A 14,809-nucleotide genomic window follows, 5' to 3' on the forward strand; every position below is an offset into this window, starting at 1 on the left:
GGCGTAACGGCACGGCCAGAGGATGCTGAAGCATCTTTCCCAGGGCCACGTGCAGAATTAGAGTGAAACTCATCATCCTGTCCTTCCCTTTCTCAGAACCGAGGAGAGCTGGTCTGCTTCTGCCATTGCTGGTCTGCTTCTACCCTATGATAGTAGTTTACCCTCCCGAAGGGGAGAGGTCCTCGTGGTGAAGCGCGTTATCACTGTTAGGGCTAATGGGAACTGACATGTCACAAATGAAGAGTATCACTGGGTCGACACGCAGTCCATGTATGTCTCATAGCAGACCTGGCTCCTGGTGCCAGGGAGGCCACAGGAACGTGGCACGTACAGCCTTAGTGGACTGGACAGACTCTCAGTGGCTTGTGACAAGCAGTTAATTACACATTTACGTTATGATCCTTGCCACGAAGAAGCATCCGTGCCAGCTGAAATGTACACTTTGTGTTTTGATAACTTAGCACTTCCTCCGTCCGACTACTGGATGGTATTTGTCGAAGCTGAGAACAAATGACAAGCGGTCCTTGTGCTTATTACTTCCCCTCATGGCTAGTTTTCAGGCAACAGGACCCTCCAAAGACGACCGGTCTCCTGAAAACCATTAAACTGAGGACAGAGGAGTCAAAGCTGGCCTACGGCAGGGGAAGGCGCAGGAAGACTGCGCTGCTTTGGAAGGATTGGGGAACCAGGTCCGGTGTGCGGGGAGCACGGGGTGCACGGAGGGGGCCCTGCTTTCTCAGGCTTTCTGAGGCCCATCCCGCCCCAAGAAAACCTACCAGCAGGGATTAGCTGGCACCTCGGGCAGAAGCAGCACAGGGCAGGGAGTCAGAGTTGGTGGTCAGGAAGGGAGGCGGCACAGTGAAGCCGCCTCAGCCCCGGCTCCACTCCTCTCCTCCAGGCCACGCGGGTGGCCGCGAAGAGATGCTGGGAGTGGGCCTTGCCCTTCTGCACCAGCGAGAATTAAGGAGAAGCACAGAGAAGTTTCACAAGGTGAAAACACAGGCAACCTAGCTTTTGTTTGAAAAATAGAGCAAAGCAATTGAATTATGTCATAAAATCAGTTAAGTGCTATTTATGAAGCACTTCTGGATTTTTTTTAGTGTTGATTATTTGACTGAATTTAACTAGTCTGAGCCTCCCTCCCCCCACACACATGAGAAAAAAACAATGACCTGTATAAATGCAGGCATGATGTCTTCCCCTCAAACCTCTCTTCCAGCATGGAGAAGGGGAAAAAAAGACTAATGGCTTAATGCATTTAAAAAATATTCATAATAAATATGTTTAAATAAAACATTTATATTTATTATGGCATATTTAAACGTATCAATTTTAAATACAGAGCAATTCACATATAACTTTATATGTTTATACATTTGAAAAGGAAATGCTGCCTCCTGTATTTGGGCCTTGAATTCCTTATGTGTGAGGGGACCGTAGGCCCAGACGTGGCATCTTACAAAAGCCCCGACCTCATCCTGCTTCACCCGGAAGTTGGAGGATAGATAGCTCCTGAGAGGTAAAAAGCAAGTCCTCCCCAAATTTCTTACAAACTCCCGTCAAGAAAGAGTTTTGCTCCTGGGGACTCCCGTCTTCCGAGTTGCCCCACTGCTGAGCTCTGCAGCCTTGCCCACAAGAATGAGGTTCTCATCAGAGAGACACAGGCAGCTTCTAGATCTAGAGACACAAGTCACTGGAGATGTATTTTTGCAGAGGTGGAAAAAGAACTAGGTGGCTCCAGGTCAGTGGAAGCATCACCAGGAGACAACTGAAAGGACTCTTGTTCCTCGTGGACAGGTAAGGGTCCAGGCCAGAGCCCAGAGTTCATTTTTATCTCTCTATCTGCCAATTAGTAGACTGGGCCTCACTGATAATTGTGCTCTCAAGGTAATGGCTTGTTTAAGTAATTGATGGTGTTTGTCCTCACTAGGGAATCTTAGCACATCAAAAGATGTTGAGAAAGCCAAAAATTCACCTAGAGTCTGAATTAATCACTTTGTCAAGCACAACAAAGGCTGTCTTGCTTTGCTAATAATCCCAAATGAGGTAGCAACCCTCAGTTAAATAAGGAAACTGTGGTGTCTTTAATTAATATTTCAAAGAGCTCAGACTGGCTTTTTTACTCACTTGATGTTTATGAGAATGGGATGAAATGCATGCAGAGCCAGAAAAGTGAGGCCTGGCCTCACGGGCTTCGTAGAGAAGGATCTGGGGGCTTTCGTTAACCACAGGGTCAGTGTGTGTGGCTGAGCCCAGGTCAGAGGAAGTCAGTCCGCGCATCTGCCTCCAAACGCTGCCCTGTGGCCTCAGCACTTCCTCCTACCCAGACTTGCCTTCTGGGGTGCTGCTGAACACTTCTCCCCTCCCCCCAGCTCAACTGCTTCAGCCTCTCTGGGTTCACCTCAACGCGGCTGCCCTTCAGCCTGCCCTCTGGCCAACTTTCCGACCTCAAAATGGCTCTCTTCACAGGAAGCTCAAGCTTCCCCAGCCTCCCCCACAGGTCTTCACTGCCTTTTGCCTCTCCCCCTCCTCCCCCTACCTCCCAGAGCCCCAGGCCAGCTCAGGCTCGGCCCTGGCTTGCAACCATACTGCAGCCCTGACTCAAGGTCATGCAGGCCAAGGTCAGGCTGGACACACTGCCGTGTTGGCCTGATCCCCACTGCACTGCCATTTTTAAAAGAATGTTGACACCCCCAATGCTACTTGTAAGCCACCGAGCAGGGTGAGGGGATGGGGTCCGGAAGGCTGCCAGTCCAGTTCGGCAGTCCTTAGAGTGTAGATACCATACAGAGGGTGAGTAAGACATCCCAGCACCCCCGCCCCCCAGAGTATATCCTATGGAAAACCAATGGGGGAAGAGGGGATTTCCCTTGGACTTGGGGAAGCCCTGGTAACTAACAACCTTCCAAGTACTTCTTATCTTACCTAATAACTCCCCAGTTGGTATCCTCAGTGTCGTCTTTGACTCTTTCCATCAATCTTTGTCTGCAGTCAATCGTCAAGTACTGTCAGTTCTGCTTTCAGAAGATCTTGGGCGTGTTCTTCTCCTTTCTTCTAACTGGCACTGCCCTGTTTCAACTCTCATTGTCTCCCTGGGGCATGGGCCCCTCCTTTGTGTCCTGACCTGGCCTTCCAGCCTCTGGTTTCTCCCTTCATCCAATAATCCAGTCCATGCCAATCCACACCAGTGCCAGAAGAATCTTGCTAACGCACAAATCTGATCATGCTGTAGCCCAGTTTGGAATTCTCTATTGGCTCCCTGTCAAGACACACTCAGCTCCTTTATCTGGCACATAGGACCTTGGATGATCTGGCCCTGGCCTGACTCTTCAGTGCCACTCCAAGTGGACTCTTCTCCCCTGCCTTTAGACTCTAGCAGTCTTGCACGACTTGGAACATTTCTGGTTATGCCGACTTGTTTTATCCTTCCAGGCTTTTCCCGCACACTCTTCATCAGGGCCAAGACTAAGGTGACACAGCGAGGGATCTAGGGTGTGACATTTAAGGAGGCAAGTCTGAGAGTGAGCGCCTTCTTAAGTCTTGTGTCCCAGATGCCTGCTTACCTCACCCTGGTCCCAGTACTCTTCCCTGCCTGGTGTGTCTGCCCTTTTTCTCCACTTGGAAAGTCCTGATCATTCTCCAGGTCTCTGCCAGAGGGATGCCTCCTCCAGGAGCCCTCCCAGACTGTCTCTGACACATAGAGACCATCTCCTTGACCAAGGCCTCCCTAATGAGGAGGGACTGCAAATGAAGAGTGGAAAGCTCAGTGTATTGTTTGTAGGAATACAATCCCAAGTTCATTATTTACTGTACCTAGTTTTGTTTCCATCATGTGGGTTTAGTCATCTGTAGTTAATCCTTTTGTTTTTATGAAGTCCTTAAAGAACCCTTTAGATGTTGTTGTGAAAGAGTGACATCTGCCTTGGGTGAACCCTAACAGACAATTAAATTAGAGCCCAGAGAGGACAGAGGGGGCTCCTCTCATCTCTGTGCCCTGCGTAATAGTAGCAAATAATTACAAAGTGTTTCCTGCAAGCCAGGAGCTGGTCTAAGTGTTTCACACATGTTAACTCACTTACTTCTCTCCGTGCTCTGTGCACGCGGTGCTATGATGATCCTCTTCATCTTGCAGATGTGAAAACTGAGGCTCAGAATGATTAAGTGATTTACCTAAGGTCACACAGCTAGTAAGCAGCTGAGATGTCTGGTTCTGGAGTCTGCGCTCTTAGCTAGCAGCCTTTACTGTCTCTCCTTTTTATGTTTATGGAGCAGCTGATCGCCTACAACCCAACCCGTCTACTAGAGAGTGGCTTAAGGACTCTGAGACGCCTGTGAATAGGCAGATGCCATTATCCCTTGGGATCAAATCAGTTGATCAGACTGGCTACCGAGTCAGCAAGGCCACAAGACTTGAAGTAAGGACTGGTGAGCTCGAAGAGAAGCCTGGCCTATGTAGGGTAGACCAGCTGTTTCTTTGGCCAGCCAATTTCAGTATCTCTAAGTAACCAAGGTTGGTACACAGAAGCACGGGTTACTGGTGCACAGAATGGTTCTGTTCTTTCGTATCTTGCCTAGTAGGCACTCAAAAAAATATTTGCCAATAAGGGGTGCCTGGGTGGCTCAGTGGGTTAAAGCCTCTGCCTCCGGCTTAGGTCATGATCCCAGGATCCTGGGATTGAGCCCCGTATCAGGCTCTCTGCTCAGTGGGGAGCCTGCTTCCTCCTCATTCTCTGCCTGCCTCTCTGCCTACTTGTGATCTCTGTCTTTCAGATGAATAAATAAAATCTTTAAAAAATAGATATATTTGCCAATTGGATTTGAGGTTATGTCCTCATGAACCCAGCCAATACTGCCATCTTTCTATTGAACTGCGACCTGCCCAATAGCCTGGAACAGGCCAGGGAAACCCAATTCTGTCTCCCAGCTTTGCAGATGGCTTAAAATGCTTAGGCAATCGAGATAACAAAAGGTTACTGGGAGTGTTTCAAAATATTTACAATCCCACTGCATCTTGTTTGTTACTATAGTCCCCACATCTCTGCAGTGACCTAACGCTTAGCAAGTTGACCCTGTGGCCCTTGCTCATCTAGCGATGGTGAAAAACCACAGGACCAACTGGAAATTGTATGGAAAAGGTCAGAAGGCAATGACAGCTCCAGTCTAAGATCGCCAAGAGTCCCGATGCCCTTTGCTTTTCAACGTGGTTGGTTCTGGCTCTTATGGCTCTGGGACCTGGTTCAGAGGTGCAGACCTACAGAATCAGCCTGACCTTCCCCATAGCCAGCCCATTAGGCCTCTTACCTGCCTCCTATAACTTATAGTCTCATATAATTACTGTCTCCTGCCCCAGCCTTATCCTGGCCATTCTTAGCTCATCATTTGTACTGGCTATTTATTGCTGTGTAACAAATTGCTCCAAAACCCAAGTGGCTTAAAGCAACACATTCATTACCTCACACAGTGTTTGTGTGCTGGTCATGAATCTGGGCACGGGCTCCCCCAGTGGTGTTGGCTCTGGGTCTCCCGTTAGGTTACAGTCAAGCTGTCCACTGAGGCAGCAGTGGTCCGAGGCTAGCCTGGGCCTGGGGAATCTGCTTCCACACTCACTTATGTAGCTATTGGTGGGCATCACCCACGAGCCTCTCTGTAGGGCTGGTCCGTGGGCCATCTCGTTCCCCACTGAGCAAGCGGTCTAAGGGAGGCAGGGAGAGCCCAAGATGGCAGCCTCAATCTTTTACAACCTAATCTTGGAGGTGATAGATCGTCACCTTGGTTGTATTTTATTGGTCACATGGCTGACCCTGATAGAGTAGGGGACGGGACTGTGCAAGACTATGAAAATGGCGGGGGCAGGGGGCACAGGGATCATTAGGAGTCATCTTGGGAACTGGCTGCCACCTTGCCCTTGCCCCAGTGTGAGACAATTTAATTCAAGTACATCCTTCTTCCAAAGTTTCACCTTGCGTTTTTCAAGCTGGTTACTGAGCCTTGTAAAGTCTGTAAGCTGTTCTTCCCTAAGATTGAAACAAGCTTTGGTTGCTCTGTTCTTGATTCCTCTAAGTAGTCAGTGCCTCCTCTGTGCTAGGCACTGGGCCACATGCCCTCTCTCCTGACCAAGCATATACATAAGACCTTCTTGGCTTTTACTGAAGAATAAAATAGGGTAAGTTTCTAGCTAAGGGGGATGAAAATGGATGTAGAGCTGTCAGAAAGACATGGCCAGTGACAGGAAACATTTCCCAAGCTCTTGCTATGGATTAGGCATTGTGTCAAGCACCGTGCCCTTTCCTCTCCAACCACATTCTTCTGTCCACCACATAGATGGGGAAACTGAGGCTTAGAGCCTGGCCCCAGGGGCACAGGCCTTGGTCTGACTGACGGAGGGGCCTGAGCCTCCAGCCAGGCCTCTGATGGGTCTGCTCTGGCTCAGCAAGGCCAATAAGAAAAAGGAGACTAAAGGAGTCTCCTAGGAGCAAGAGAAAAGAAAAGCAGCCCAAACTGAGGGATTACAACCACGGAACTGTGTTCTCTAGTTGCTCTGGAGGCTAGAGTCTGACATCCGGGTGTCAGAAGGGACATGGTCTCTGAGGCTCTAGAAAAGGACCCTTCCTTGCTCTTCCTAGTTTCTGGGGTTGCTGGCAATCCCTAGAGTCCTTGGCTTGCAGCCACATCCCTCCAAGCCTGCCTCCATTGTCACCTGTGTGTCTGTGACCTGAGATCTTCTTCACTTTGGCTGTGTCTGCCTCCACGGTCCCTCTTCTTATAAGCACACTCACTCGTGGATTAGGGCCCACTCGAATCCACTGTGACCTCTCCTGAACTTGTTTGCATCTGCAAAGACCGTATTCCCAACTAAGGCCACATGCTGAGGTCCCTGGTGGATGTGAATTTTGGGGGGACACTACTCAACTCAGGGCAAAGACCATCAGAGCTGTCAGCAGTCCTGAAAAAAGCCTGAAAGGAGTAACCCATGTGTGTGTGGGGGTGGGGACAGATCTTCCTGGCCACTCTGGGCACAGGAAAAAAGGAGATAGAAAGAAACTGACCCTAATGAAAGAAGACACTAATTCAAAAACATTTTCCCCCCCAGCTCATTCTGAAAGCTAGGCTTTGTTGTTTGCCGGCTGGAATATGGGGACTCTTTTGTGATTTTTGTTGTTGTTGTTAAGATTTATTCATTTATTTGAGAGGGAGACAGAGAGTGGGCAAGTGAGGGAAGGGCAGAGGGAACGAGGAACCAGACTCCCCGCTGAGCAGGGAGCCCCATGCGGTTGATCACAGGACACTGAGACCATGACCTGAGCCAAAACCAGCAGCTGCTGCTAAACCGACTGAGCCACCCAGGCGCCCTGGCTCTTTTGGTATTTATCATTACTTGAACTCCTCTGTATTTAGCTGTTTTACTCCACATTCTCGGTTTATAAGGAAAAAAGGAAGCAAAATCTTGTGGCTGCTTTCGGATGGCAAGAGGAGTCCCTGCTGAGCTCTGCCAACAACTTTGTAGTGAACAGTGTATACAAGTACATGACTGGGAGGGGCCCGGAAGTGAGTTTAAAGTCTTTCTTTGTCTTTGAAAACCCGAGTGAAACTCACCCTGTGTGACAGGCCTTGTGATACTGGGTTACACCCTTTCATCTTATAACCACCAGCCAGCACCAAGGGTTACTTTCTTGAAGGGCAAGAGATAATCCTAAAACATATATATATCCTTAATAACACAGTAGGCCTTAGCACCCATGAGAGTATTTAAAACAGTTCTGGAGCTATTTCTGTCTTCAGCCATAGCCATGTCTTGGTATAACAGCACCCATAGATTTACTGCCCAGCAAAGAACAATAAATTTATCCTAAACACTGCAGCTCACAATTTACAAGGATGTCCCCTGGCTGTAATATATTTCAGGATAGGGTGGACACACTCGGTTTTCTCCACCCAGGCTTCTTCGGGTCTTCTGGACTTCAGCAGTGCCTCCCTCCCATCCTGCTTTTCTAGCCTGGAGTTGGGCCCCCGATGGGTCAGCCACTCCCTTCCCCGCCTCACCTCCTGAATCACTGTTTGTTCTTCTCAGAGTATGTTCCAGCACCGTCCTCTGTCTGCCCCTGGCCTCCGATGCCTGTTCACCAGAAATTCCCAGGCACATCTCCAGGCTCGGTTCCGGTCAACCTGAGCCCCTCCCCTGAGCTCATGACCCCACGTTAGTACTGTTGGTGCCAGCTTGTCACTCCACGGCCGAGACCCGCCGAGACCCGCCATCTCGGTGTCTCAGCTGCCAATTTTCCCACCAATGTTTGCTCTTTTTTTCAGAGGTCACTGTGTTCATTTACAGTAAAAATCCAGGTATCTGGTAGCTTTAAGGTTTTGTTTGTTGATTCTTTGTTTTTATTTTTCTTATTTTGTTTTGTTACTCATGGCCTCTTTCTGCTTTGCCAGAGATCAGAACCCAGATGTGAAATCTTGGAGCACATGGTAATTGAATCACTGCTTGCAATTCTTCATGCCCTCCCTATATCAAAATTCCATATCACCGCCCTTTACTGGACAGCTTTCAAGTACCTCCCATTGTGGTGGGTGGCGTCTTCTTCCCATGAATGTTGGGCTTGGGCATATCAATTACCTTATCCAGAGACATGCAGGCAGAAACCACTTCCAGACTGAGGCCTCAAGAGACATCATTTCCCCTGGCATCCTATGCTTTCTTGTGATCTGTCAGGAGTAGAGTTTTCCCCCCACCTATCCTGTTCAGCCTGGGCCCCATTACCAACACATATGGGTCAGATCTGAACCCCACCCGCAGCCTAGAACAGAACTACCCCCCAACCCACAGACCGTGAGAAAAACGAATGCTGTTGTTTGCCAATGAGCTTAGGGTGGTTTGTTACACAGCATTGCAGCTGTAGCCAATACAGGTCAATTCTCCTGACTTCTCTGCTCATTCACTCCCTCGTCTGTAATATGAGGCCACTAGATCATAATCAAAGTACTCTGCCTCTTTTCTACCCCTGCGCTACTGAAGTCTCTGGCAGGCACCCAACAGTAATAGAGACTAGATGTGGCAGAGTCAAATATTACAAATCTCTAAAGAAAGAGAAGGATGCGGAAATGTTAATTCCATTTGGGAGTGGCCTCGGAGGGAGTCATTTCAGCGGGGCTGACGGGTGAATGGGAGATGAGAGTGTGAGCAAGTGTGGGGGCCTCTTTCTAGCCCCGTGGCTGGGAGGAGGATGAGTAGTGGTAGCTGAGTGAAGCTCGCAGACAAGAGATGGTGAGTCGGTTAGTTGGTTGGCTGGCTGGCTTCCTTGGGTGTTTTAAGATGAGCGGGATTAAAATCTGCGAGGAAACATTACAGTGTCATATTTAAGGGGTAATGAAGGTGAGGGTTTAGACAGGAGTGTGCAGGAAACAAAAGGTCTGGTCTGTGAGAGAGAGTAGAGGAAAACTTCCCAGGATTTATGTACCGATTTGATATGCCTCATTTACATTCCAGTTCTCAAACCCATGGGCGAGGCAGGTGTCAACCAGTGAGACAAAGATGAAATGGCCAAGGGAATTGTGCAGGTACTGTTCAGACCGGAGGAGAAATGTAAATTTTGTCATAGGAAAATTTTACATGTTTCTGGAAAGCACATTGGGTTTAAAGCTTGATTTATAAAGCACTTTTCAAGAAATAGATTTTCTTCTCTTTTTAAACACCTACAACTAGGAGATACAAACTGGCATCGGCAGACTAATAATATATGTGGATAGAAGATGTATCGATCATGAGGTACTCATACTCCCCTTTTAAGGAGACAAGAGCAGGAGGACTCTGTCTCCACTCTGTCACTGGAAACTCAAGCTCAGGAAGGCGGCTGACAGCTCAGAGCTTATTCCCATCTCTTCTCCCCACCTTCCTTCCTGGCTGCTTCAAAACCTGCTGCATTTTCTGGCGCCCGTCCCCACCACCCCATCCATGGCCATCTCCAACAGCACCTAACACTTCTTAGTCGCTAAACCCAACAGGTATTTTGCAACCTCATCTTACTTGTTCAAGGTCAAAAAGCAACCTGGTGAAAGAAGTCCAGGGTCACTCACAACAAGGCCACTTGTTTGAAATACAGCTGTCCGCACTTTTTCACTTCAGTGCCCTCCTGAACAGCACGGGAGAATTCGGAAGGGTGTTAAAATTATTTAATCAATTGACTGAAATTGAAAACAAAATCATGAGCCATCTCCCCTGGATCTACATCATTATTATGGGGTATAAGCCTGCAGCGATCCCGTAATAACTCGCTATCACTTATCGAACATTACTGGGCCCGGCCCGTCTATTCTATATCTTAACTCACTGACCCTTGCAAACACGCCAGGCAAGCACAGTTACTGTGCCTATCTTACGAATGGGGACACTGAGATGCAGAGACCTTACCAACTTGCTTAAGTTTGCAAGGCTAGCCAGGGCTTTTGAATCCAGGCAATCTGGTTCCAAAGCTCACGCTCTGGACCACTGTACAAGCGCAGAAAGGCAGCCAGGAGTGAAGTGGGTTTTGGTGAGGTTTCAAAGACCGTGTTGGAGAACCGACATGCTGCTCAAGTGCCTGAGGGTCCTTGGATTTCCCAGATGGGTGCTGTAGTCACCTCTGCACGATGATTTTGTTTAGGAACCCTTCCCTTATCAATAGTGCAGAGACGAAATTCTCCCACAGCCCAGGCTCACCTGAATTATAAAGACAGAATCTTTTATTAAGATCCAGAGTTCAAGTCGGTGACATTTTGTTATATAACAAATGAGAGTGGTAGCTCGTTGCAGTGGTACATGGTCAAAAATGAATGGAAGAGACGCCTGGGTGGCTCAGTTGGTTAAGCAGCTGCCTTCGGCTCAGGTCATGATCCCAGCGTTCTGGGATCGAGTCCCGCATGAGGCTCCTTGTTCAGCAGGGAGCCTACTTCTCCCTCTACCTCTGCCTGCCACTCTGTCTGCCTGTGCTCACTCTCTCTGACAAATAAATAAATAAATAAATCTTAAAAAAAAAAGAAAAAAGTGGAAATTCTCTATGATAATATCCATAGCAGCAAAGAACAACTAGTTTGTACTGGGAGTCCCTATATGCCAAGCCCAGGCCACACTGAATTCTATGTATGTTCTCTCTCAATTAGGCTTAGCTCAACAAGAAGTCTGAGTGCTTATTTACCCAATAGAAATGTATCATGTGGCCCAGGCACAATGCTGGGCACTTGAGATGGAAGGTGTGTAAGGCCAAGTCCTGCCATTGGGGAGCTCACCTTAGATGAGTGGAAAGCGAGAGAAGGGACCAGATGCAGTGGGGCCAGGAGCATAGGGAATGGCAGAGGCTTCCACCTGAACCGAGCTGGAGAGGGCACCCCAGTAGAGGGATATGGGTGGTAAACACCTTGGTGTCTGGAAGGAACTGTGAGCACCAGAGAGGAGAGGGTCTGGTGAGAAGCGCTGGGAAATGAACAGGCAGAGGGTGAAGGGAGCAGGTCAGAGAGGGGGAGGGGTGGCTGCAGGCCCTGGAGCCTTCATTCCCTAGGTGGGGCGGGTGCCATGGAAGGGTTTTCTGCAGGACAGTGGTGAGCTCCTGTGGTGTGCTTCTGGCTGCAGAGTTGCAGGACAAAGTTGAGGGACACAGGCAGGAGGCAAGGAAGCCAGTCGGGAGGCTATTTCCAGCCAAGAGATGCTCTTGAAATTCTGGATGGCAGTAGTAGAAGAGAGAAAGAGGAAAGAATAATAATTCAAGGACCATTTAGGAAACGACACTGGCAAGAATGTAGATTGGCTGGACATTAGGGTGAGCGAGAGCTGGCCTAGGTGGCCAGGTGGAAAGGTGTCATATGTCGAGGTGCAGGGACTGTCAGCCCTTTCTTATTAATGAGGAAACTAGCAAGGATGGAATGTCTTTTTTCTGGTGGAAAAAGTGTATCTGTCCTAAACTGTAAAGGCCTAGCTGACTCCCATGGTACCACATTTCTCCAAATATTCCCCAGTTACCTTCCTTTATCATCCTTTTTGTCATGAGATGACACTCCCCATTCTGGTCACTCTCTGTTTACAAATAGAGTTCAAGCCCCGAAATGTATAACTGACTGTGCTTTACAATGCTTATGGCCTGGCGTCTCCAGATGCCTACTGATTTGCAAAGGTAGGAAGGGGGTACAAGAGATATTTTCAGCATTTCAAAGAGTCTGATGTAAATCGGGCAGTTACTGACAGTAAGATCGTGCAGGTTAACGAAAATACCAAGTTTCTTTGCTTTGGAGTGGAATTATAACTTGGTACGCTAATGCTGGTTATCTCATTGATCAACTGTTCTCACTGGCAGAGCTTCTATCATTGTCTTGGAATGATTAAAATGGGAAAATCAGTCATTACTTAAATATGCATTGTTATTTAGACAATGGGACCTATGTGGAAATAATATAAACAATGGGTATTTGCATTGCTTTAAACTGTGGGGATTAGTGTTCAATAGAACAGGGAAGAGGAGGTGTTTGTCCTTTGATGCCTCTCTTTTGGGGGACTGGATGCCTTCTGTCCCCCTGCACTATTGTCAGGGTACCCTGGCCAGACCCCAAAAGCTCTAAGATCCCCATATGCCGCCTCTACATGGCTGTGTCCTGCTTTCTGTCCCATCCTTTCCTTTTTGCATCCGAGCCCTGCTTTTTAATTTCTCATGTGACAGTTTATCTGTCTGCATTCCTGAGAATGTGATCCACTGCACATCAATGAGGGAGAAGCAGCACACAGCCTTGAAAACCTTCAGCATTCAATGAGTGTGTGAACTTAGAAGTCATTTATTTACTTTCAGCGAGCCACGTGCAAGGCATTCTGCTAGGTGTTGGGAACACAGGGCCCCTAGCGTGCAAGCGAGTCGGAGGGAGACTGATCCTGCCATCCCCAGTGCTCACAGGCCCACACGTGCATCTCAGTGACCTGAGGGATGGGGACAATCATTAACGTTTATTGAGCAGCTACTATGCACAAGGCGCTCACTGGCTCAAGTTCAGCCCTGTGCTCAGGGGCTTGGAGTCAGGCTAAGACAGGACACATGCACACACAATAAGATAATACAGTAAGTACCGAGATGGCCAAAGACACAGCGGGGCTCTAGGGAAGTTCAAGGTGGGCCAGGCTCCTGAGGCCTGGCTGGTTAAGGTCACCTTCAAAAAGAGTGGCATTTGGCAAGGTCTGAAAGGCTGACTGGGGTGTCCACAGAGAGAGGAGGACATTCACACGGCAGGGACTGTGATGAGGGAGCAAGAGTAGGGAGAAGAAGGGGCGTATTGTGTGCAGGTAGTGGGGAGATGCGGAGGAGGATCTGAGAGCACCTTTAGTTGACACGTGGGGGCTGAGGCTGGTTTTGGTGCACAGGGCTGGCTGTCCCTAGGGTGTCCATGTGTGGTGCTCAGAAAACGGTTTTGGTTGAAGCCACTATTCGTCAAGGTTGGCTTTGCTTTCAGGCCATCTCTGACCCTTTTTTTCCAGACACCTTTGAGCAAAGAAAGGGCCATCCTCCTTCTGGGACCATGTTCAGGAATTGCTTCTGCTGTGGTGAAAACCAAGACACACCTTTGTAAGGACATATGGAAGTGGAGGGTGGCCCAGCAGCGTGGCCCCATGCCGGACTCTGCCAGGGGACCGAAGACAACCGAGAGCGCAGGGCTCTGGGATCTCCCCACCCAGCCCACACTCCAACCCTGCCTGTTCCCAGAGAAGCTATGCAACATCACATATTTTGGCAAACCAGGAATGAGGTGGCTCTTCATAACGGAAGTACCAATGCGAAGCAGCCCTGACTGCTCCTTCTCTCGCCAAAGTTCCGTCCCCAGAACTTGGAACTCTGAACTTTCCGTTCAGAGATACATTATACGTAGAAATATGTTATACATAGAAATCCCTGCCGTGCTGCTCAGGTTCCTAAAGAGAGGGCACTTACCCCAGTGGCAAGTGACAGCCTAGGTGGAGGGAAGGGGTCATTCAGTTACTTTATTTCTGGAAGAGCCATGGTTCTCCCAGGGAAAGCAGCACCAAGCATATACTCAAGAATCACAGTCAGGCGCCAACATAAATGCGATTATTTGCCTTGTCTATAGAACGAATGAGATTCTGCTTTTACCCCTGCCCAAAGAGTAGATGCTATGAGAAGCCTGAACTCTCGCGAGATAAGAGAAGTATGACCTCAAGTATTAAGATTATTGGTGTTGTTTTCTTCACAACAAAACAAACCAAAAAAGCTAAGAACAATGCATATGACCCATGAGAGGGGCCCCTCCCCAGAAACCCCAGGCTTCCTCTTGAGTGAACAACAAGGAGCCTTATTGTTTTATAATCACATTTTATTTTGAGCCAAAAATAACGTTGCCCAGTCTAATCACCTATTGGCCAAAATTTGGACTGTTTTTTAAAAAAATCAATCCATTCTCAAAAAGATGACAGCTGGTTGCCTTGAGGTTGTCGAGAGACTGCCTCCAGACACCAAGGGCCATTCCTAAAGAAAAGTGCTAAGAATGTGATTTCTGATAGCGGCATATCTGCAGTAAAGGTTCAGCCTATCAGGAAAATGCCTTTGAAGGTCATAAAATTCATTTGGCTGTATAAGTTCTGGTGTGTATGCTAAAATAATCAGTCACGTTACTTTATAGTCACGCCTCGTACACTCATTCTGGAAAATCAATAAAGTGAGGGGAAGGCTAGGGATATTGTGTATAACTATTTAAAAGAGAGAAAATAAAAAAAATCATATTCTGTGAAAATGGTCCTCAAGGAAGCACAGACCTAGTTTTCTTAAGCAGGTTCAATTTTATCTCCCAAGCC

At 48.2% G+C, this 14,809-nt stretch overlaps 1 protein-coding gene and 2 long non-coding RNA genes across 6 annotated transcripts in view; 2 read left to right on the forward strand and 1 right to left on the reverse strand.

Moving 5' to 3' along the window:
• TBXAS1 (thromboxane A synthase 1) overlaps positions 1–14,809 on the reverse strand; it is a 168,228-nt gene that overhangs the window by 129,122 nt on the left and 24,297 nt on the right. The window contains exon 1 of one of the 4 annotated variants that reach the window (XM_032305967.1): positions 2,926–3,312. The exons of the other annotated variants lie outside the window; for them this stretch is intronic. Coding sequence (XP_032161858.1) covers positions 2,926–2,975 — 50 coding nt within the window. The 5' untranslated portion in view covers positions 2,976–3,312. Of the gene's footprint in view, positions 1–2,925; positions 3,313–14,809 lie in introns of those variants that run through there. 4 annotated transcript variants of the gene reach the window in all.
• Positions 1–14,809, forward strand: part of LOC116569609 — a 103,990-nt gene that overhangs the window by 38,383 nt on the left and 50,798 nt on the right. The window lies entirely within an intron of this gene.
• On the forward strand, positions 373–8,303 carry LOC116569611. The gene is made up of 3 exons (XR_004277104.1): positions 373–689; positions 1,714–1,797; positions 8,069–8,303. It is a non-coding gene; the product is annotated as an uncharacterized LOC116569611 (long non-coding RNA).

The sequence above is a fragment of the Mustela erminea genome, chromosome 11 (assembly GCF_009829155.1).
Source record: "Mustela erminea isolate mMusErm1 chromosome 11, mMusErm1.Pri, whole genome shotgun sequence".
Taxonomy (NCBI): domain Eukaryota; kingdom Metazoa; phylum Chordata; class Mammalia; order Carnivora; family Mustelidae; genus Mustela; species Mustela erminea.